The 23,526-nt window shown below is 38.1% G+C and overlaps 1 protein-coding gene and 1 long non-coding RNA gene across 2 annotated transcripts; both read left to right on the top strand.

The window, feature by feature from the left end:
* The first annotated feature begins 3,239 nt into the window (after window positions 1-3,239).
* On the top strand, window positions 3,240-4,576 carry LOC113291028. Its single transcript, XM_026540607.1, has 2 exons — window positions 3,240-4,305; window positions 4,542-4,576. Exons 1-2 carry the CDS (start codon window positions 3,240-3,242, stop codon window positions 4,574-4,576), a joined length of 1,101 nt encoding a protein of 366 aa, XP_026396392.1.
* A 14,838-nt stretch (window positions 4,577-19,414) lies between these two features.
* On the top strand, window positions 19,415-20,919 carry LOC113288330. The gene is made up of 2 exons (XR_003330576.1): window positions 19,415-19,680; window positions 20,298-20,919. It is a non-coding gene; the product is annotated as an uncharacterized LOC113288330 (long non-coding RNA).
* The last annotated feature ends 2,607 nt before the right edge of the window (window positions 20,920-23,526 follow it).

Here is a 23,526-nt window from a genome sequence, read left to right as displayed (position 1 = left end):
AACTTTCGGAATTCAAAATCAAACAATGCATGGAATTCAAAATCAGATAATGCATGAGTTTATGAAACATAAATTTTTGTAAAAGAAACATCAATGATTACAAAAAAGTTAATGTAAATTCCCACCTCTTTTGATGACAAGCCACGCCTACATCGAGATCTTCGATCCACTGGTTCATCCTTGAATCAATCGTTGTAAATAAAGATCAAATGTTAATCATACAATCACTCTAAGAGTTTATCCAAAAGGCTCGTACAAGGTTCATAACATAATTTCATACGAGTATCTAGTTAAAATCTAAGTTAACTATCTAATGGTTCTAAGCTCATTTATGGTTCTACACCTTTTTCATTTTCTATCTTTAGCATATCAAAGGTTTACTAATTCAATTAGGTTGGTTCTCTAGTCCATTTGATAGGTATTATGAATATCTACAACTTAAGGCCTATCTGCATACGATAAGTGTTCCAAATCATTTTAAATAGGAAAACTGTCTCTAAGCCCAAGTCCACTGAACCATCCCATTAACTTAAGGCCTGGTCCATATGAGTCAACTAACGGTCAAACAGGTCAACTAACAGGCCACACCAAGTCAAAGTCCAGGGTCACAGGTCAAGTCCAGGATAAATTTGATCTACTGGTCAGGTCTCTGAGTCAAAACGAGTTAAAACCTGGTTACAGAGTTAACTTATTCCGAAGACTGATTCAGGTGAAAGAAATAACTCAGTCAGAGAGAGTGAGTCAAGCGATAATAAAAGCGAGTTAGACTTAATAGGTTCAGTCAGACAGGACAAAGGTTCTCACACAACTGCTCTCTAACCCCAGTTGAACTTCAATCTATACATTGCATCAACTCTTCCATTTTAAACAAACTTCATATATCAATTACAATTACATGTAACTCTGAATTTTATAATTTTATTTCAGAGTTTATATATTTCAGAAATGGTTGCAAGGTTTTCCGTTTCAAAGTCACTTTATTCTTTGTTCTGCATTATTTTCCTTTTCTTTATGATCATCTTTGATATTACAAACCAAAAACTGAATGAAATGTGCGACCTAAATTGCTAGTGTAAAAGGGCAAAGGTATTCTATTCGATTCACATGCATTATACTACTCCCTCCGTCTCTAAAAAATAGGCAGATTTGTGCATAAATTTATACACAAACTTACCTATTATTTTGAAACTGAGGTAGTATATATATAAAAAAAGCAGCCTCAAGGCCCTCAACAGATGTAACTCGCAACTTAAGAGCCTGCAAATTTGCATCTCATCATGTAGCTGGCATTAACTTTCATCACGACCAACAGTTTTACTGCTATTTCCGTCTACAAGATGGGTCCCCGAGCAGAATGCGATGAACCTTACAATGCACTGCCTACTAATTTGATGTGTCACCTTTTAGTCTTTTGAAGGTTGTACCCAATGCCAAAAGATATTGGATGGCTTCTGTTCGGAGTTCCGATTACATGTTCACGGTCAACCCTAAGTATAGTCCCCGTAGTTTGGATTATCTTCCATCCATTTCCTCGTCTTGGGATCGTTCGAGTCAATCTTGAAATATTCATGAACAATGTGTTTATCCCAAGGGAAATCATCGAGATTGAAATCCATTACTTTGTCAACCTGCTTGCTTGAGGTCCCAGGATGGGTAACATCACTCGAACCTCTTATACCAGCACCACCAGTTGTAAAAGAATCTCCTAACATATAAGAAACTTCTGCCACCTGCCAATCAAAAGTGCAGCATTTTCAGTCTTAAAACCTCGCAAACTGCACACAAAACACAATAGTACATAGAATGATCGCAAGTTGAAGGACATGCAATAGTAAGAAATATGACGTAGCCAAGCTAGTTACAAATCCATAGGGATTAAAAACTTACAGCAAGAAGACATTTCAGAGTTTCTCATCAGATAAAGTGGTATCCAACAGTTCCAAGAATCTAAAATACAACTTCATACTTTCATGCTCAACCAGAACCTAAATCTTACAAAGTTACAAAGATAAAGTATTTACCGTTTTTTGCATGGCTATAAATTCAACTAGGACGCTTTCTCCAACTGTCAATAGTTTATTAATCGACAGCCTAATTTGATCCAGCTGATCGTTCGTGGCAGTGTCTAACGGTTTAACCCGTGTGGTACATTCAATTCAAATGAAGGCATGCATGTAAGAAACAATTGGTATAATTTTAATGGAATCATGATTAAGGTATAAACTGGTGAGAAAAGAATGGGTTACGTACCCCGAGTTTGACTTTTTCACGGTAGTTTTCACATATATAGTCCAACCGAAGATTAATTAGAGATGATTCGAATATAACTCTCCACAAAGCGATACATCCAAGTGGAGAGCCTCCACCGGTAAGATCAGAACACCTGACTTAATTTAGTTTCTCTATTGCTTTATTTATCAGCTCTGATGATTCCTTGGCAGCCTCAGAAAAGGCACATTGAAGGGAAGAGCAGGTGTCCCCGGACGGATTGCCTCGCTCTGCATGGTTGTGGTACATATTGATTACATCTACAAAACATCCAAGCAGCATTTCCGCGACAGATTTTCTTTCAACGCCTTGGTCTTGGAGTTTCTTTATGCATACTCCAAAATCATCTAATATTTCATCCTTTTGCTTAACCAATTGCATTAGATGATCATTAAAGCCGCAACATTCATCGAGAAGATACTGATCCAACGATTCCTAGAACAGAAACTCAATAATAAAATAAAGGATCCTAATTTATGACATTCAATGGTCTCAATGAGAACAAACAGGAAATATATGTACAATGTTACATACCTTTGTTTTCTTGAACTTTGAAATAAAAACCATGATTATATCAAGAATCTTGTTAGACTCCATGATAGAGGAGGGACTTGTAAAATGGGAATCCTTGAGTTTCTTCAGCATCCAAGCCGATTCACGTGACATGATATATAGACTATCGAATATGTGCTGAAATATCAAAACAAAGTTAAGTAATTAGATATTAGTAATAGACAACATATTTTCAGAATATTTAGTTACCTTTCTGTTATTTAGTTACCTTTCTGTTCTAGGAGAATAGTGGATTTGCATTGACTTCTCCCAGATTTCCTGTAATATACAAAACTCTACTTATATGAGTTTATGGAATAATAAACATTAAGGATTGATTACCAAAACTCTGACATGGTATCAGAAGCTCAGACTCGATCCATCATCTTCTTCTTCCCCTAAATCAACAATAATCATCCATGGTAAGCGATAAAAAATCCTTACATCCGGGTTTTGCCGTCTCTAACATCAAAACTTTGATCCCTATTAATCTAGATATCAAACAGGACGAATATTCTTCATGGGTTTTCCTGTTTCAACTTCATCTTCAAGCACACAACCTACTTTTTCTTATTGATGATTCTATTCCACCACCGGATCTTGACGCTTCCACCATACTACAACTTGATGCCCTCTGTCGTCAATGGATGTTCTCCACCATGACCAAAGATTTGATGCTTACCGTTCTCAGAACTGGAAACACTGCCAAAGAGTTATGGGATCATGTTAAACGCCTCTTCCAAGACAACAAAGGAAGCCATGCCGCCAATCTCGAAAGTAAGTTCGTAAATCTAAAGTTTTTTGATTGTAACAATGTTGATGATTATTGTGATAAACTACATGCACTTTCAAATCGATTAAGTGACCTCGATTTTCCAATGGATGAGAAACGTTTGGTTATTCAACTTGTCAATGGACTTCCGAAGGAATACAACACTGTTGTCTCCTTCATTCAACAATTGATGCCATCCTTTGACACTGCTCGATCTCAACTACGTACTGAGGATATTCGACGTGAAAATCTATCAAATTCCGGCTCCCACACTGCCCTTGCAGCCGCCAACAGCCGCCGTCCTCCACCTCCTGCACCTTCTTCTCCCCGTTCGTCAGCTACTGAACAACACAGATTTTCGCTGGGCCGACAAGCGCCTCTCCTGCCAACTCCAGCAGGCCCACGGCATCCCTACCCAACAACACCTACCTGGGCTTCTCACTGGTCGACTCCCCCAAGCCCATATCCTACGACTCCAGGCTACCACTCAACGGATCCGTACTGGGCTTCTCAACAACATTTCGTTGGACGTGGGCGTGGCCGTAGTCGAAGCACTATAACAGCCCGTTCACCACAAGCGTACATCACTCCCACCATGGAATGCCTTCACCCATCGGACATTTCCGAAGAATATAACTCCATGATCATTCGAACACCTGATGATGACTTCTATATGGACACTGGCGCAACCTCACACATCACCTCGGATCCAGGTACCCTGCATAATGTTTTTCATTCGAGCAAAGTACGGTCTGTATTAGTGGGAAATGGCAATAGCATTCCGGTAACTGCTAGTGGCTCTAGGTTCATAAATCTCCCATATCACACCCTTCACCTCAAAAACACTCTAGTCGTTCCTTCCATCATCAAAAACTTAATCTCTGTTCGTAAATTTACCACTGATAATCATGTGTCTGTTGAGTTTGATCCTTATGGTTTTTCTGTGAAGGACTTGAGCTCGAGGAAGACTATTCTACGATGTGATAGTTCTGGGGAGCTCTATCCCATCACTACATCTACCGTTCCATCCTCCTTCTCGTCACCACCTCACCAATTTTCTCTTGCCGTCTGTTCACCTGATGTTTGGCATAGTCGTCTTGGCCACCATGGCAAGGCTGTCTTAGATGTTTTACGCACAAAGTCTTTTATTAAAAGTAATAAGGATCATTCCCCCAATCTTTGTCATTCTTGTCAAATTAGCAAACATGTTCGTCTTCCCTTTTATGACTCTCATTCTACCAGTGTTGCTCCTTTTGATATAATTCATAGTGATTTATGGACATCTCCGTTGAATATAGATACGGGGTTTCGTTATTATCTTCTCTTATTGGATGATTTCACTAATTATTTATGGGTTTTTCCACTAAAATTAAAATCCCAAGTCTTCACCAAAATTTTGGAGTTCTAATCCTTTGTTCAAACTCAATTTGAACGCCAAATTAAATCATTCCAATGTGACATGGGTCGCGAATTTGACAATTCCTCTTTTCACAAATTTGCTAGTCAACACGTCTTAGTATTTCGTTTCTCTTGTCCTCATACATCTTCTCAAAATGGTAGGTCCGAACGCATGATTCGCCGAATTAATGATATCACTCGTACTCTAATGTCTCATGCCTCCATTCCTCCCAAATATTGGGTCTATTCTCTTCTTATGGCCGTCTACCTACACAATATCATCACCACTAAAATTATCCATTTCAAATCACCGATGTCCATCTTGTATAGACGCCAACCCACATATGATCATATTCGCATTTTTGGTTGTCTTTGCTACCCTAATCTTTCTTCCACAACACCACACAAACTTTCCCCGCGCTCCACTAGGTGTGTCTTTCTTGGCTTCCCACCAAATCATCGTGGATCGTTGTCTTGACATTTCCACAAACAAATTCATCATTTCAAGACATGTCAAGTTTAATGAAAACGTCTTCCCTTTTTCAACACCATCTCATTCCGGCCATTCCCCTTCGCAAGACTCACCAATCCATCCTCTTTACTCATTTCTAGACTCCTCCCCCTATCCACTTTATGTTGCCCCATCCTATGTCCAAACTACTCCTACGGCCTCTTATATCTCCTCTCCTGTTCAATCAGTTCCTGCGTCCTCACCTTCTGACCCAGACCCATCCCACCAAACTCCATACACGCCTCCTCACCGACGACCCACACATCCAGCCCACCCATCCATCTTCCTTCTGTCGCCTCTCCAGCCCATCCAAAGCCAGCCCACACCTATGCCTTCTCCACATCCCACTCCTACTCAACCCAGCTCATCTTCTCATCGCTCAACTGCCCAGCCCATTCCTACCCAACTACCATCTCTGCCTTCTACACATCCCACTTCACTTCACTCTCCGCCCAATCCCCCTCTCCTGAATACCACCCCTACACGGCAAAATTCTGTTGCTGCCTCCTCCACACGTCCGGCAACGCGTTCTTCCCGTGGTATATTATGTCCAATCCAAAAGCTCAACCTCAATGTTCAAACTGCACCTCCCATTTCCCATTTCCCCCGTTCCTATCTATACGCCCTTAGGGACCCCAACTGGAATCCTTCCATGCATGACGAATATAATGCTTTGATGGAGACGGTTACCTGGGATCTTGTTCCTCGTCCACCTGATGCTCACATCATCCGGTCCATGTGGTTGTTCCCTCACAAATTTCATGCTGATGGTACCTTGCAGTGGTACAAGGCTCGTCTCGTAGCGAATGGGAAATCACAACAGGTGGGTGTTGACTGTTTTGAGACTTTTAGTCCGGTTGTCAAACCGGCGAATATACGCACCGTGCTCAGTATTGCTACCTCACGATCATGGCGTGTTCATCAACTAGACGTCAAAAACGCCTTTCTTCATGGTGATTTGGCTGAGACTGTATATATGCATCAGCCACCGGGTTTTGTTGATTCTACTCATCCCGATTACGTCTGTCGCCTCCGAAGATCTCTTTATGGACTCAAGCAAGGTCCTCGGGCATGGTTTCAGCGATTTGAGCGGTTTATTACTGGTTGTGGTTTTCGTGGCAGTATTTGTGATCTCTCCCTCTTTGTTTATCACTCCAGTTCGGAAACTGCATACCTACTACTATATGTGGATGATATAATCTTAACCGCTTCTACCGATGCTCTTCTAGGTCGTTTTATTTCCTTGATGAAACGTGAATTTGCTATGACTGATCTTGACACGTTACATCAATTTCTGGGTATTACTGTGACTCACACGGATTCAGGCCTCTTTCTGTCACAATCTTCATATGCGCGGGATATCATTGCCCGTGCATCGATGGCAAACTGCAACCCAGTCGCTACTCCAGTTGATACTCAATCGAAGCTCGGTACTACATCAGGACCTCCACTTCAGGATCCAACTTTATACGGAAGTCTAGCCGGAGCTCTTCAATACCTGACTTTCACTCGTCCCGATATTTCGTATGTCGTGCAGCAAGTTTGTCTATTTATGCACGACCCTCGGGAATCACATATGCAGGCTATGAAACGCATTCTCAGGTATCTTCAGGGCACCCTTGATCACGGATTATCTCTATCGGCTTCTAGTATTACTGGTTTGACTGCATACTCTGATGCTGACTGGGATGGTTGTCCGGATTCTCGTCGATCGACCTCAGGCTATTGCATATTTCTTGGAGACAACCTAATATCTTGGTCGTCCAAACGACAAGCTACCATCTCTCGTTCTAGTGCGGAGGCCGAATACATAGGGGTTGGTAATATTGTTGCTGAAACTACTTGGTTACGCAATTTACTTCTCGAGCTTCACATCCCTTTACGACGTGCCACTATTGTCTACTGTGATAACGTTACTGCAGTCTACATGTCAGGGGACCCTGTTCAGCACCAACACACGAAACATGTGGAGATTGACATTCATTTTGTTCGTGAGCGGGTACGTATCGGTCATATCCATGTTTTGCACATCCCTTCTGACAGTCAATACGCCGATATCTTCACCAAGGGTCTCCCTCGAGTATTGTTTGTTCGTTTCCGTTCTAGTCTAAACGTCTGCTGCTCCCTCGTTTTGACTAAGGGGGTGTAATAGACAATATATTGTCAGAATATTTAGTTACCTTTCTGTTATTTAGTTACCTTTCTGTTCTGGGAGAATATTGGATTTGCATTGACTTCTCCCAGATTTCCTGTAATATACAAAACTCTACTTATATGAGTTTATGGAATAATAAACATTAAGGATTGATTACCAAAACTCTGACAATTAGCCAATATACTTGTTAATTCCGAAGGATAACGACTTACCTTTTGTTTCCACAAACACGAGAGCATGGGGTGCTTGCAAAGGATAAGAGGACACTCTTTGTAAAATGGGAGTCCTTGAGTTTCTTCATCAGATTTTCTCAATTGTTCCAGATGCTCAGAGAAACTCTTTGCAAAAAACTGCTGCTCCTGTTGTATCTTAATGAGGTGATCGAGGAAAGAATCCAACAACCGAGCCTATGAAGAGACACGGAAATGCCACATCATAAAAGACATGTACAATTGGATCCCAACCAATACCAAAATAAAGCCAAGATACCATTTCGAGCAGCAAAGTACAAGCTCTCGCCTGAAATCGTCTTCAGATTCCGAAAGAATTCTTTCCAAAAGTTTCATCAATGACAAGCTTCCAACATAGTATTTATCTGCAATAACCACATCTTCTGGCGACTCCTCAAGAGAAAACCACCTATTTGCCTGGTTACTAATATTGATGCCGTTATCCTGTACCCATCAAAATATGTCAAAATCACGAGACTTGAGATCGAAATAAAAGCAGAGATGCGAGGTATACACAAAATTTGAACTTAGTTGCGTACATCATTGTAGGCATACTTTTCCAGGCCAGACACTTTTAACATCCTAAGAAACCTAGGGAATGACCGCCTATCACCGTACTTTGTGTTGACATCCGTCCAGTCATCTGCAACACATGTTGCTTCTTGGGAAAACATCTTAAGTGAAGACTCTAAATCTATTGATGGCTCTTTGATTTCAGCTCTTGGATATATAAGTTGTTTTGGAGAACCATCACGTGCAATTCTAAGACTTAAACTTTCAAAGTAATCGTCTATCCATGTATCATCCATGGTAGCTGAAACACCAGTATCAGCGTTTGTTGGTTTGTTTAAACTTTGATATAAACCTATTTGTTGTTTGTTTAACCATTAATAATAACCGGGGTAACTAGAAAAACAAGCCAAATTAATAAACTAGGAAACCAATAAGAACTCGGAAAAAGGAAACCCTAAATTAATATAAAGGGGTAACTTGGTAGCTAGATGTCCTAGCTCAGGCCCTAACAATCACCAAAATCTCATACAGTTGTTTGCTAATTAATTTGTGAAGTTAGATTTTAGGAAATTAGTGTTTCCTTTGAAAACAAGAGGAAGCAAGCAATACAACAGAAGGAGGTAGCCCTTTTCTGGTGCAACTAGCTAGTAACTTCATATATAGTTGAGATAGTCGAGTTGAGAGAGATAATAATCAGAGGATTGTTTTCGGGAAGCAGAAAAGCCTCCTAATAGGGATAATTAACTTTGAGCTAGCTCCAGAGACAATCCAGAAGGCGTGAATTGATCTTTGATTCGATATTAATCTCCCATTAATCTTTAATTAGAGAGATTTGTTCGGTATAAAAGATGAAGAGAGAAAACAACTAAAAATATAACACTACTCATAATTTTTGTAGTACTTTGGCCAATTCCTCGTTTTAGGACCAATCGTAGCACTAGGAACATTTTGCTTATCCCAAGAAAAATCATCGATATTGAAATCCATTCCTTGGTAATCATGGTTGCTTGAAGTCCCAGGATGATGCATAACATCACTCAAACCTCTCATACCAGCACCACCGATTGTAAAAGCATCTCCTAGCATATAAGAAACTTCTGCCACCTGTCATTTAAAAGTGGGCATTTTTCAGTTGCAGATAGCAAAACAGGTATCAAAGACACAAGACGACCACAATAGTATTTAAAATGATTGCGAGTTGATGGACATGGCAATAATAACAAGTATGACCTAACCAAGCTAGGGAGGAAGCATGCATATTTTTACAATCTAGATACAAATCCTTGGTTTTTAAAAACCCACAACAATAAGACATTTCAAAGTTCGTCATCAAACTAGACTGGTAGTAATCAAACAAGAATGCCAAATGAGATAACATTGTAGAGTATCAAATAGCGTATATAGCGTTAAAAATATTAAAAAGTGCTTGATTCTAGTGGAAAAAGCTGAAAGATCGAGTATATACCGCTTTCTGCGTGGCTATAAATTCAACCAGGACGCTTTCCCCAACTGTCAATAGTTTTTTAGTCGACAGCCTAATTTGATCCAATTGATCGTTTGTGGCAGCGTCTAACGGTTTAACCTGTGAGTTAGAATTATATATTGTTTAGGTTTATAGAACTAGAACATGGTTAAGAGAAGAACACAAACTTGTGTAGAAAACGTTTTTTATTAATATAACTTTTGCATACATAATTGATCTTGACAAGATGTATATTTATACAAGCTCTTCCTTGGACTCCAAGGTAAGATAAATTCTAAAACTAGAACAATTTCCTAAAACACAAAAGACTTTCAAACCTAGAATAGTTTCCTAGAAATTATAAAGACTTCCTTAATAGGACTATACATGTGTTATGCCTTAACACCCTCCCGCAAGCGTAACGGGTGATCTTGAACCGTTAGCTTGAACCTTAATAGAGAAAACCGATCTTTAGACAAAGCCTTTGTAAAAATGTCGGCAATTTGATCCTTGGAAGATATAAACCGGACATCAAGAAGTTTCAAAGCAACTTGATCACACACAAAATGATAATCAATCTCAATGTGTTTCGTTCTTGCATGAAATATAGGATTAACAGTAAGATATGTGGCACCAAGATTATCACACCACAGAACTGGAGGTGATTGAGTAGAAACATGAAGTTCGGATAGCAGTGATTGAATCCACATTATTTCAGCAGTAGCTATAGCAAGACCTCTATATTCTGCTTCAGTACTAGAACGTGACACGGTTTTGTGTTTACGAGCACTCCAAGATATAATATTACCACCCAAGAATACACAGTAACCACTTGTTGAACGGCGATCTTCAAGAGAACCAGTCCAATCGGAATCAGTATATGCACTAAAGGATAACTGTAAAGAAGAAGACGGCCGAAGAAGTATTCCAAACCTAGATGTTTCCTTAAGATAACGAAGTATGCGCTTTACTAAACCCCAGTGAAACTCAGTAGGTTCATGCATAAATTGACAAACTTTATTAACATCATATGCTAGATCCGGACGAGTAAAAGTCAAATATTGTAAAGCTCCAACAATACTACGACATTCAGTAGCATCACTCAACAAGATACTGTGATTAAAAGACATGTCCCCAGAAGTACTAAGTGGAGTGTGAATAGGCTTAACACCATCCATTTTTACACGAATAAGAAGATCATGAGCATACCTTTGTTGAGACAGAAATAAACCAGAGGATGTACGAACTGCCTCAATGCCAAGAAAGTAAGACAAGAAGCCAAGATCTTTGATTGCAAACTCTTGTTGTAGACGATCAATGATAGACTTAATACTCGTAGAATTAGAACCTGTAACAATAATATCATCCACATAGACTAGTAAATAGAGAGTACCAAGAGAGCCATTGTAGAGAAATAAGGACGAGTCACACTTCGAAGTGATAAAACCAATTTGCAACAAAAAGGTACTAAGCCGGTGATACCATGCACGTGGAGATTGTTTGAGACCATAAAGAGAACGATGCAACTTGCAAACATGCGTGGGAAAACGAGAATCTACGTAGCCCGGTGGCTGTTTCATATACACCTCTTCTTGAAGTTCTCCATGTAAAAAGGCATTTTGTACGTCAAGTTGATGAATTGGCCAATTGGAAGACAAAGACACTGTAAGAATAATACGAATAGTACATGTTTTAACAACCGGACTAAACGTTTCAGAGTAGTCAATACCTTCTTGCTGATTATAACCTTTTGCAACTAGTCGCGATTTTCGACGTGCAATCGTACCATCTGGATTGCGTTTAATACGAAACACCCATTTACAACCAATAACATTCATGGAAGAATTATATGGTACTAACGACCACGTACCATTTCGAAGTAGCGCATTAATTTCATCATCAGAAGACATACGCCACTGAGGATCTTTATGGGCCTGGGAAATGCAAGTAGGTTCGAGAAGAGAGTCACATACCAATGCATATTTGGAATTTGGCTTAAAAACACCATCTTTAGACCTTGTCACCATTGGATGAGTGACCACAGTGGAATCAGGAATCGTCGAAACAGCATCAAAAACAACAGGAGCTGGGAAAGAATGATCAGGAACGGCTGTGACGGCTGAATCGGACAAAATAGCAGAAACTGTCGGCGGCTGGGACGGCTGAGAATTATTATGATTGACAGCTGATGATTGACTCTGTGAACTAACCATTGGCGCTGACGGCTGAGACTGATGAGGGTCATCATTGCTGGCGGCTAATGATTGACGATGTTGACTAATGATTGCTGGATGAGTTTGATGATTGCTGACGGCGGAGAATTGCGGACGACCAATGATTGCTGACGAATTATTATGAACAGGTGATGATTGCTGGCGGCTAATTATTGCTGACGGCTGATGATTATGGACAGGTGATGATTGATCTGGAGAAGAAGACGGAAAAGAAGCAGTAGACATAAGAGAAGGGATGGAAAGATTTACAGGAGAAGAAAATGTTACCTGTGAAGTCGTCGACGCCGGAGAAGGCTGTGCTGTGGCGGCGAAAGGAAAAGTGGTCTCGTCAAAAACAACGTGACGACTAACATAAATCCGACCTGTAGGAATATGAAGACACTTATAGCCTTTTTGAGAAGGACTATAACCAATAAAAACACAAGGGGAAGAAAGAGGCTCCATTTTATGAGATCTATACGGACGTAAGTATGGATAGCACAAGCAACCAGATACTGGGAGCAAATTATAATCTGGTGAAAGACCAAAAAGAAGTTCATACGGAGAGGAGTTATGAATAGAAGTAGATGAAACACAATTCATTAGAAAACATGCGGTGTAAAAAGAGTCGTACCAATATGAGGATGGTACAGAAGCCATGTTTAGAATGGTAAGACCAGTTTCACGAATATGACGATGACGTCGTTCTACTAAACCATTTTGTTCAGAAGTATGGGGACATGAAAAGCGATGAAAAATACCCAGTTTTTGAAGATGCGGAGTAAGTTTGCGATACTCCAGTGTATTGTCAGATTGGAAGATTTTGATTTTTCGATTGAAGAGATTTTCAACATGCTTTTGAAACAAAAAGAATATAGAAAAGACATCAGATTTCTGAGACATAGGAAACATCCAAGTAAAGCGACTAAAAGCATCAATAAAGATAACATAATATTTATATCCTTCAGTAGATAAAATATGAGAAGGTCCCCAAACATCAGAGACAATTAAATCTAATGGATGCAAATAAGTAGTTTTACTGGAAAGAAAAGGGAGTTTATGACTCCGATGTTCATGGCAAGAAGAACAAAACTTAAAGGTTTGACTAGAAACCGGAAGTGAAAACTAGGAAACAATTTTACGCACTGTGCGTATGATTGGATGTCCTAATCTAGAGTGCCAATCCTGTAAGGTAGCACTCTCTCCTATATAGGCTTTAGAAGATTGAGACGAATCATCAAGTTGATAGAGACCACCCCTCCTACTGCCACAATGAAGAACCTTCCCGGTACATCGATCCTTCACAAGACAAAAGGTTGGATGAAATTCAAATAAAACATTATTGTCAGTTGTAAACCGAGAAACAGACAGAAGATTATGTGAAATTTTTGGTGCATGAAGAATATTACGAAGCCACAACTTACGGTTGGGAGTTCCCAAGACAGAGGATCCAACATTAGAGATTGGAATAGAAGAGCCATTACCCATTTGAATTTGATCCGGACCAGTATATTTATCAGAGAATTGGATACGAGAAAGATCATTGGTTATATGATCTGTAGCACCACTATCAGGAGTCCATGGAGGTGTAGATAACAAACCAGTTTGAGCAGCATAGGCACGAGGAGCAGAGGTAGGTGGTTGACGTCGAGGAGGACGAAACGATCGATCAAAACGATTCCAACAGTCATTAGATTCATGACCTTTCCGACCACATAGCTGACAAGGAGGACGTGCATCTGTGTTATGTTGTTGAGATACTGTTGGGCCGAGAGGAGAGGAGTTACGGGATGTATTAGAAGCAGCTGGACGGTTTGGGCCTGATGGGGAGGAGTAATGCTGGGCTGACGATGGATTGGGCCGGGTGAAAGAACGGAAAGAATTAGAAGCAGCTGGACGAGAAAAATTGGAAGTAGCTGAACAGATTGGGCCGGATGCCGCAACGTTGGAAACAGGCTGAGAATGCAGTGTCTGTGCTTGATTCTCAATACGAAGTTCAAGCGTTAGAAGATAGGTGATAAAATCCTCTAGCATCATGGTGCCCATGGAAGTTGTAAGAGAGGTAACAATGGCATCATATGCAATATCTAAGCCAGCAAGAATGCAGTGAGTAATTCAGACTCAGTGACCACAGTATTGGCAGCCGCAATATTGTCAACAATATTACGAGCTCGTTCAATATAATCACGTATAGAAAGAGATCCTTTGCGTAAAGCCCGAAGTTCACATTGTAAGTGATGGATATGAGCATCTGATTTTGAAGAAAAAAGAGATTCAAGAGAAGACCAAACAACATGAGAACTTTGGAGACGATGAACTTGTCGAAGAACAACAGGAGTTAGGGAGGAAAAAATCTAGCCAAGAAGGATACGATCTTGCTTTAGCCAGGGAGCATATGCTGGATTTGGTGTATCACTATTGGGGAGAGTAGGATACGGGCAAGGATTATCACCTGTGACAAAACTATCGAGTTCATAACCTTGAAGATATGGGAGAAACTGAGCACGCCAGAGGGAGTAATTGGTGTGATCAAGTTTGACAGGGATGATATGATGAGGTTGAGAGAAGATAGATGAAGCCATCATTGATTGAGAGGAATTGAGTATGGTTGAAAGAACATAGGAGGAAGTAGATGGAGCGGAAGACATAGGATCGAAAAACTGATACCAAGTTAGAATTATATATTGTTTAGGTTTATAGAACTAGAACATGGTTAAGAGAATAACACAAACTTGTGTAGAAAACGTTTTTTATTAATATAACTTTTGCATACATAATTGATCTTGACAAGATGCATATTTATACAAGCTCTTCCTTGGACTCCAAGGTAAGATAAATTCTAAAACTAGAACAATTTCCTAAAACACAAAAGACTTCCAAACCTAGAATAGTTTCCTAGAAATTATAAAGACTTCCTTAATAGGACTATACATGTGTTATGCCTTAACACTGTGTAGTACATTCAATTCAGATGAAGGCATGTAAGGAACAATTAGTATAATTTTAATGGAATCATGATTAAGGTACACACTGGTAAGAAAAGAATGCATACATACCCCTAGTTTGACTGTTTCACTGTGCTTTTTACATTAAAGATCCAACCGAAGATTAAGTAGAGATGATTCAAATAGAATCCTCCACAAAGCGATATATCCAAGTGGAGAGCCTCCGCCGGTAAGATCAGAACACCTGACTGAAATTAGTTTCTCTACTGCTTCATTTATCAGCTCTGATGTTTCCTTTGCAGACTCAGAAAACGAACATTGAAGGGGAGAACTGGTCTCCCGGAAAGGATTTAATCGCTCTGCAGAGTTGTAGTGCATATTGACTACATCTACAAAACATCCAAGCAGCATTTCCACGAGAGATTTTCTTTCAACACCTTGTTCCAGGAGGTTTTTTATGCACCCTCCAAAATCATTTAATATTTCATCATTTTGCATAACCAATTTCGTCGGTTGACCATTATTAAAGCAGCAACATTCATCAAGAAGATACTGATCCAACGATTCCTAGAACAGAAACTGGATAATTAAAAAGAAAAAAAAGTAACATTGGTCTCAATGAGAACAAACCGGAAAGACATGTACAAGAATCTTGAAGTTTGATTTCTTGAACTTTTAAATAAAAACCAAGATGATGTCAAGAATCTTGTTGGACTCCTCGATGGATGAGGGACTAGTAAAAGGGGAATCCTTGAGTTGCTTCAACAACCAAGCCAATTCACGTGACATGATACACAGACTATCGAATACGTGCTGAAATATTAAAAAAAAAGGTTGAGTAATTCGTAATTAATAAATATACTTATTGATTCAGCGGGATAAAAACTTACCTTTTGTTGCCACATATAGGAGTCCATGGTATGCTCGGAACGGATAAGAGGACAGTTGTGCCTATCTCCATCATCATCATCAATAGAAGATAATGCAACTGCATCGGATTTTCTCAATTGTTCCAGATGCTCAGAGAAACTCTTTGCGACAAACCGCTGCTCCTGCTGTATCTTGATGAGGTGATCGAGGAAAGACTCCAACAACCGAGCCTATCAAGAGACACAGACATGCCACAGTCATAAAAAATATGTCAAATCCTATCCTATACCAAAGCAAAGCAAAGATGGCATTTCGAGCTCTCGCCTGAAATGATCGCCAGATTCTGAACGAGTTCTTTGCAAAAGTTTCATTAAAGACAAGCTTCCACCATAGCATTCTGTTGGTTGTTTGGGTGATTAAAAAGAGATATTTATGGATGATTTTGATAATGGAGTAGTGGGAACCTCTTTGGTTCTTCTCACTCTCTCTATTTTCATTAAGTTGAAGAGATTAGAAAAACTCTTCTACTTGGTCTATAATAGACCTTACAAGTTGTGGATGTCCTACACCCACATATTTAGTCAACACACACAACTAAATATAAAGTTGACTTGACACTCCTAATACACTACTAACATTACATTACTCAGCAATCTCCTCCTTAATGTGATGTTCTTCTACTCCTAGTAGTTCACGGAAATGTTGAAATTTTCCTTTGGGAAGTTCCTTGGTGAATATGTTCGCCAATTGGTATTCCATTTTGCAATACTTGAGATCTATCTCACCATCTTCAACCGCTTCTCGAATGAAATGGTACTTGAGTTTGATGTGCCTTGCTCTACAATGCTCAACCGAATTTTTGGACATAGCAATTGCCGATTTGTTGTCACAGAAGATTACGGTTCTTTCTTCTTGCTTCTCTTAAATGTCTTCCATGATTCTTCTTAGCCATACAACATGAGATGTATCTATTGATGCCGAAATGTACTCCGCTTCCGCCGTGGATTGAGCTACGGTTTCTTGCTTCTTCGATGCCCATGTGAATATACCCGAACCAAGAGAAAAAGCATAACCCGATGTACTCTTCATGTCATCAATACACCCTCCCAAGTCGCTATCACAATAGCCAACTAATTTTACATCTAACTTTCTTGAATACATGATTCAAAAATTCATTGTTCCTTGTATGTACCTTAACAACCTCTTTGCCACGCCAAGATATAAATGACTAGGTGAACTCATGAACCTAGAAAGCATACTTGAAGCAAACATGATGTCGGGTCTTGTATGTGTAAGATACAACAAGTTTCCAATAAGACCTCTATAATAAGTCTCATCAACTTTTCTTCCTCCATAATCCTTCTTGAGTTTCTCATTCACTACAAGTGGTCTAGATGTGGGGTTACAACCAAGCATACCAAATTTCTTCAACACCTTTTCGGCATACTTTCTTTGAGAAATGAACACTCCATCTTCACTTTGATGAAATTCTATACCAAGGAAGTACTTGAGCAAACCCATGTCACTCATCTCATATTTCATTATCATTTCTCTCTTGAATTGCTCAATCATATGAGCATCATTACCCGTAAAGATAAGATCATCAACATACAAGGCAACAATGAGAATAGACGTACCTTTTGTCTTCACATATAGTGTAGGATCACTCTTGATTTTGTTGAAGTTTTGCCTCTTGAAGTATCCATCTATCTCACTATACCAAGCTCTTGGTGCTTGCTTGAGACCATACAAAGCTTTCTCCAACTTGTATACTTTGTCTTCTTCTCCTTCCACCACAAAACCTTGTGGTTGTTCTACATAGACCTCTTCATGGAGTTCTCCATTCAAAAATGCCGATTTGACATCAAGTTGATAAAGTAACCAACCTTTTTTGGAATCCATATCAATCACGACTCTAATGGTGTCAATACGAGCAACCGGTGCAAACGTTTCATTGTAGTCGATATCGGGTTGTTATGAGTAGCCCTTTGCCACCAACCTTGGTTTGTATCTTTGAACCGTTCCATCCGCATTGTACTTCATCTTGTAGATCCACTTCACACCAATAACTTATTTTTCACTTGGCCTTGCTACCTTCTCCCATGTATCATTATCGTCAATGACAAAAACTTCTTCTTCCATAGCTTTTATCCAAATCGGTTCTCTTGATGCTTCTTCAAAATTTTCCGGTTCAACCACACAATAGTTACATCTTTCATACACTTCACTCAACCTATGCATCTTCTTTGGTGTCTATGGTGGTGATGTTGATGCACTAGTACTTGGAGACATATTTGGAAATGCTCCTTGTCTTGTATTTAGAGGTGTTTGAGGTAGTTCTTCCTCATTTTCTTCACCTTCTTCAACTTCATTCGTTGCTGAATTTTCTTGCTCTTCATCAAGAATAATGGTTCTCTTCTCGATTTTACCTTCTTCCCAATTCCATGAAGCTCCTTCTTCAAACAAGACATCACGACTTGTAATTATTGTGTTGTTCTTCAAGCTAAACAACCTATAACCTTTTGATTGGAGGCTATAGCCAATGAATATACACTTCTCACTTGATTCATCAAGCTTTGTTCTCTTGACCTTTGGAATTTGAGAATAACACACACTACCAAAAACTTTGAGATGTCTTACCGATGGATTTCTCCCACTCCATGCTTCAAAAGGAGTTTTATCCCATACGGCTTTTGTTGGGCACCTATTCATCAAGTAGACGGAGGTGTTGACGGCTTCGGCCCATAACACTTTAGGCATACCCTTTTTATGAAGCATGGACTTCGCCATCTCCATCGCGGTTTGGTTTTTTCTCTCAGAAACACCATTTTGTTGAGGAGTATAACCCACGGTTAGTTGCCTTTCCAAGCCTTCATCTTCAAAAAATTTATCAAACTCTTTGTCGTTGTATTCTTTGCCTCTATCACTTCTCAAAACTTTGATGTAGTGACCACTTTGTTTTTCAACAAGGCTCTTGAACTTTTTGAAGATGCTAAAAACTTCGGATTTTTGTCTCATGAAGTACACCCAAGTCATACGACTTAAATCATCAATGAATAACACTACACCAAAACCAGGATTTTGTCACGGTGTAAGCTGTCACAGTTTATTTTTCAGTCACAGAAACACCTGTAATAAGACCCGTAACAGTTATAATTGCTAATAAATTTTGTATTCGTGATAATAATTAGGAATATTAAATTTTGTTATTAGTCACAATAATATTTGTTGATAATTATCTAAACACCAACAATTAAAATCTAAAATGATGATTCCATCCAAAAATTTCACCACATCTAAAACGCCCCAAATTTACCACTCTTAGAAATTTTCTTGTCATAATATTCCCAACAATTTCGCAAACTAACAATTGTATTTAATTTTTTAAATCAAAATTTATTTTTATTTTTAATTTTCTTAATTTAGAAAACTGTTACAAAGACTAAGTCAACAAGTCATGACCAAGGTTAAAAAAAAAGTCATGACTTAGTAGGAAAAAGTCATGGCAAATACCAAACCCTTTGTCGAGAGAATGATAGAAGAAATATCTTCTTCCTTTGTTCTTTCCGCCATTAACACACTCAGAATAAAAAAAAACAGATCGAAAGTAAAGACGTTTCACCAAAAAAAAATCTGGGTTTGGTTCAAATTGATTCAAATCTGATAAATCTTAGCTAGGTATTCTGTTAATTATGTGGATCGACCTAAAATCCGAACGATAAAGATGATGATGAATAAGATGGTTCAAAGTTAATTATGTTGATGATAAATTTCGTTGATTCATCGACGAGGTAAGTGATTGATTTCTCTATTTCTTTATAATCAATTGATAATTTGTTTAGTCGTATGAGATTGGGTGAAAGATTCAGATGAAATTAGAGGGTATTTTGAATGTTTATATTGATTAAAGAACTGATTTTTTAGTTTAGATTGATTACAGAATTGAGTTTCTTAATTACGATGAGGTGCAAAAATAGATAAACTTTTGTTGGAGTTGAAGCTCTGTTCTTCATCAATTGCATGTTTAGTAGAAGTAAGCTGATGTCCATATAGATTTACTGTGTTGAAAGTTATTTGTCCAAGAAGTTCATAATGTGGATGCAATGATGAATAAGCTGTAACTTACTGAGCTTTGATAGAAAATCACCATGGAGAGGATTTAGCAAACTTTTTAAAGGCATGTTATTTGGAAAATCACTAGACCTGGCAAAGAAGAATAACACCAAGAGAACTCAAATTCCCAGTAGAGAAATAGTGGCCTGGATTAGTTGGTGTATCAGAAAAACTAGTGATGATGATGATGTATTTAACCAAGACACACCGAAAATAGCTAGAATGTCTTTGTTTTTCATCTGAAGGAAGTTAACTAGGCTTCAACGTTTGACTGTTTTGGTATCTGGTGTTGCAGGTGAAAGCCTCATATGAAGCTAAAGCATAGGAAATCTGAATACGAAACACTCGTCTTATATAACAACAAAGTACAAGTGATCGTACCTATCCTACATTCATTTTTATATTACTTTGAAAAAGTGCAGTTACTTCTCATATAGTCTCCATAGGTGTTAAGAATTGCTTCAAGTATTTCAGGGTCCCCTCTAATGGTAAATATCACCTGAAATGAAGATAAAAATTGTGCCATAATTATTATTCCTATGGTCTGTCCGATATCCTGATCTTACAATCAAAGAGATTAGGTCACAGCTCCAAAAGACAACAACCTAGCTAGTCGTCGCATTAGAGTCTTGGACGGCAACAATAGGCGCAAGGCCTGACATAAGGCAACATAAATTTGGTGTGGTTGATCATTAAGAGTTTCATAACCTTGTGAATTGTTGTTTTATATTTGAAAGCATCCATTCTAGTTGTATTTGGTGTTGAAGATGCAATTAGCTTGGTGTTATCTTCTTTGCAATTAGTTTGTAAATTCAAAGTGAATGCCGTCTTTGCATTTTGAGTTAGATAACAATACAATGTCTTATTGTTCAACTTAGTCAAATGAGTAAATCTTGAAGAATATTTTGGTACTGAAATTTAGTCTCAACAAGTATTCATATTAGACTTATATTTACACATGTAAACCCTGATAAATATTTGCTGCTGCAAGGAGTTTGTGAGAACGTTATTACTTTTCGGCTTTAATGGTTTTAAAATATCGTCAGTTAGCAAGTTGGTTTATGAATATTATATTGATTCATCTGTTAGCTTGCTGTTAATTTTAGACATCATATAGTCTCTTAGTATATAATGGAGGTTGACAAAAATGTTAACCACTACGTGAAAAAACAGAAAAGGCTATACCTAGCTGCTATTTGCAGTTTATTCAACATGTTGCTGTAGTCTGAGATACACTTGGTATATTTTACATCTAAACAACAAATTTGGTGGTTTTAGAATCTTCTTCTAATCCAAGGAAAACAGGTTGTATAGGATGAGAACTATTGCAATATGGGGGTCAATTTTCAGCACTAATATTAGGTTTGCATTTCTAATAGAGTCATATTTAATGATGTGATGTTAGATTGATGTTAATTTTTAGACATCATAAACTCTCTTAGGAAAGAATGGAGCTTGATAAAAAATGTAAACATTGTGTTTTAAGGCTATACCTGAATGCTATTTGCAGTTTAATCAATATGTTGTTGTAGTTTGAGATGCTAAGCAGTCCTTTGAAGTTGTAGGATCCCCTTGTGGAGGAGAGGTTAAGGTCTCAGTGCAGTTCAATTTAGTATATTGTACTACTAAACAACAAATTTGGTGTTAGTTGTGTGTCATGAGTGCCTAGGGTAACTCTGTCATTGTAAGAATAATTATCTGTGCGTGGAATTTCTTGTATGCATCTTCTACATACATTTCTAATTGTTGTTAGATCAGACCTCTCTATTCTTTTTTTTCCCTTTACAACAATTTGGGGTCTCAAATAGCAATTTTTGAAGGTATCAGGTGATACATGTTGTGTATGTTACTTCAGATGAACCAAAAGTACTGGTACCAAACACACGAGTTATTTCTCTTAACATTCTTGTTCTTTTACTTTTTTTTTTTATATTACTAACCAAGTGTGCTGGTTTCGTGAGTCGGGATATTCTGATAGGGATAGTGCATTTGATTTTGTTAAACTTATGGTGTGTATTTGATTCTCTTCTACAGTTGACTGATTTAGTACGGTTCTTTGTAGTGAAATGGTTTATGAACATAATATTTTCTGTCATGACTACTTGTGGTGGTCATCTTTGAAAGTTATGCTTTTTCTTTTATGATTAATAGAGTTGAATGTTCTTCTGCAGATTACAATGAATAGCTATTGCACAAAGAATGTTAAAATTGGTTTTATTGTGGAAGTACATCTGACCTCTCGTCAGAATATGTGTCTTCGAATCACACCAAGTTCACTTAATATTGTCAATCATCTTTTGCAATATCAAACATGTGTCCAAGAAGTTGTGATATGAGAAACTTAAGATAATTTTTAATAGTAGAATTATTACCGTTCTAACTGTGAGTTACTTGTTGAAATTTTTGTGTACGTTTCATTTAAATTTGGTTCCTTTTGCGTGAATTCCCTCTAAATATCATCCATTTTGTCAACATCTTGTGCAACGTCTGTATAGTGCAAATTTTTTCATTTTTATTATAATTTTGGAAAACGGTCTTTAAAATCGTGTAAATTTTATATATTTTGTCGATACATTTTCATTCTTTACTAGTCAATTTACATTTTGTCGATATATTTTCATTCTTTACTAGTCGGAGTTTGAAATTATCATTTTAGAAAATAATCATCTTAGGTAGAATTTTAACTCAGAGGTAAAATGGGCTTTTTATAAAAATTCAAATAAGTGGCAAAATGGATATTTCACTAACTTTCAAACAAGGGGTAAAATAGTCATTTTCATAGTCTTTGAAATATTTATTTCACTCTAGTAATCTTTGAATCTGTGTTGTTCAATTCTGATATATTTCGTCTTCAGTTCATCCGAGCGAGAAACTCGAGTCTAACTCTAGTAGTCTTTGAACCTGTATTGTTCAATTCTGATATATTTCGTGTTCATCCGAAAGAGAAACTCGAGTCTAACTCTAGTAGTCTTTGAACCTGTGTTGTTCAATTTTGATATATTTCGTCTTCAGTTTATCCGAACGAGAAACTCAAGTCTAACTCTAGTATTCTTTGAACTTGTGATGTTCAAATCTGATAAATTTCAACCTCAGTTTACCCGAATGAGAAACTCATGTCCAACTCTAATAATCTTTGAACATGGGATGTTCAAATCTGATAAATTTCATCTTCAGTTCACCCGAATGAGAAACTCGGGTTTAACTCTTAGAACCTTTGAACCTGTGATATTCAAATCTGAGAAATTTCATCTTTAGTTCACCAAAGGAGAAACTTAGGTCTAACTCTATTAGTCTTTGAATTTGTGCTGTTCAATTCTGATATATTTTGTCTTCAGTTCATCCGAACGAGAAACTCAAGTCTAACTCTAGTAGTCTTTTAACCTGTATTGTTTAATTCTGATATATTTCGTCTTCAGTTCATCCGAACGAGAAACTCAAGTCTAACTCTAGTAATATTTGAACCTGTAATGTTCAATTGTGATATATTTCGTCGCTTGTTCATCCGAAAGAGAAACTCAAGTCTA

The sequence above is a fragment of the Papaver somniferum genome, chromosome 6 (genome assembly GCF_003573695.1).
Source record: "Papaver somniferum cultivar HN1 chromosome 6, ASM357369v1, whole genome shotgun sequence".
Lineage (NCBI taxonomy): Eukaryota > Viridiplantae > Streptophyta > Magnoliopsida > Ranunculales > Papaveraceae > Papaver > Papaver somniferum.
Note: the sequence above shows the minus strand (reverse complement) of the source record. Positions and strands in the feature narration are given on the sequence as shown.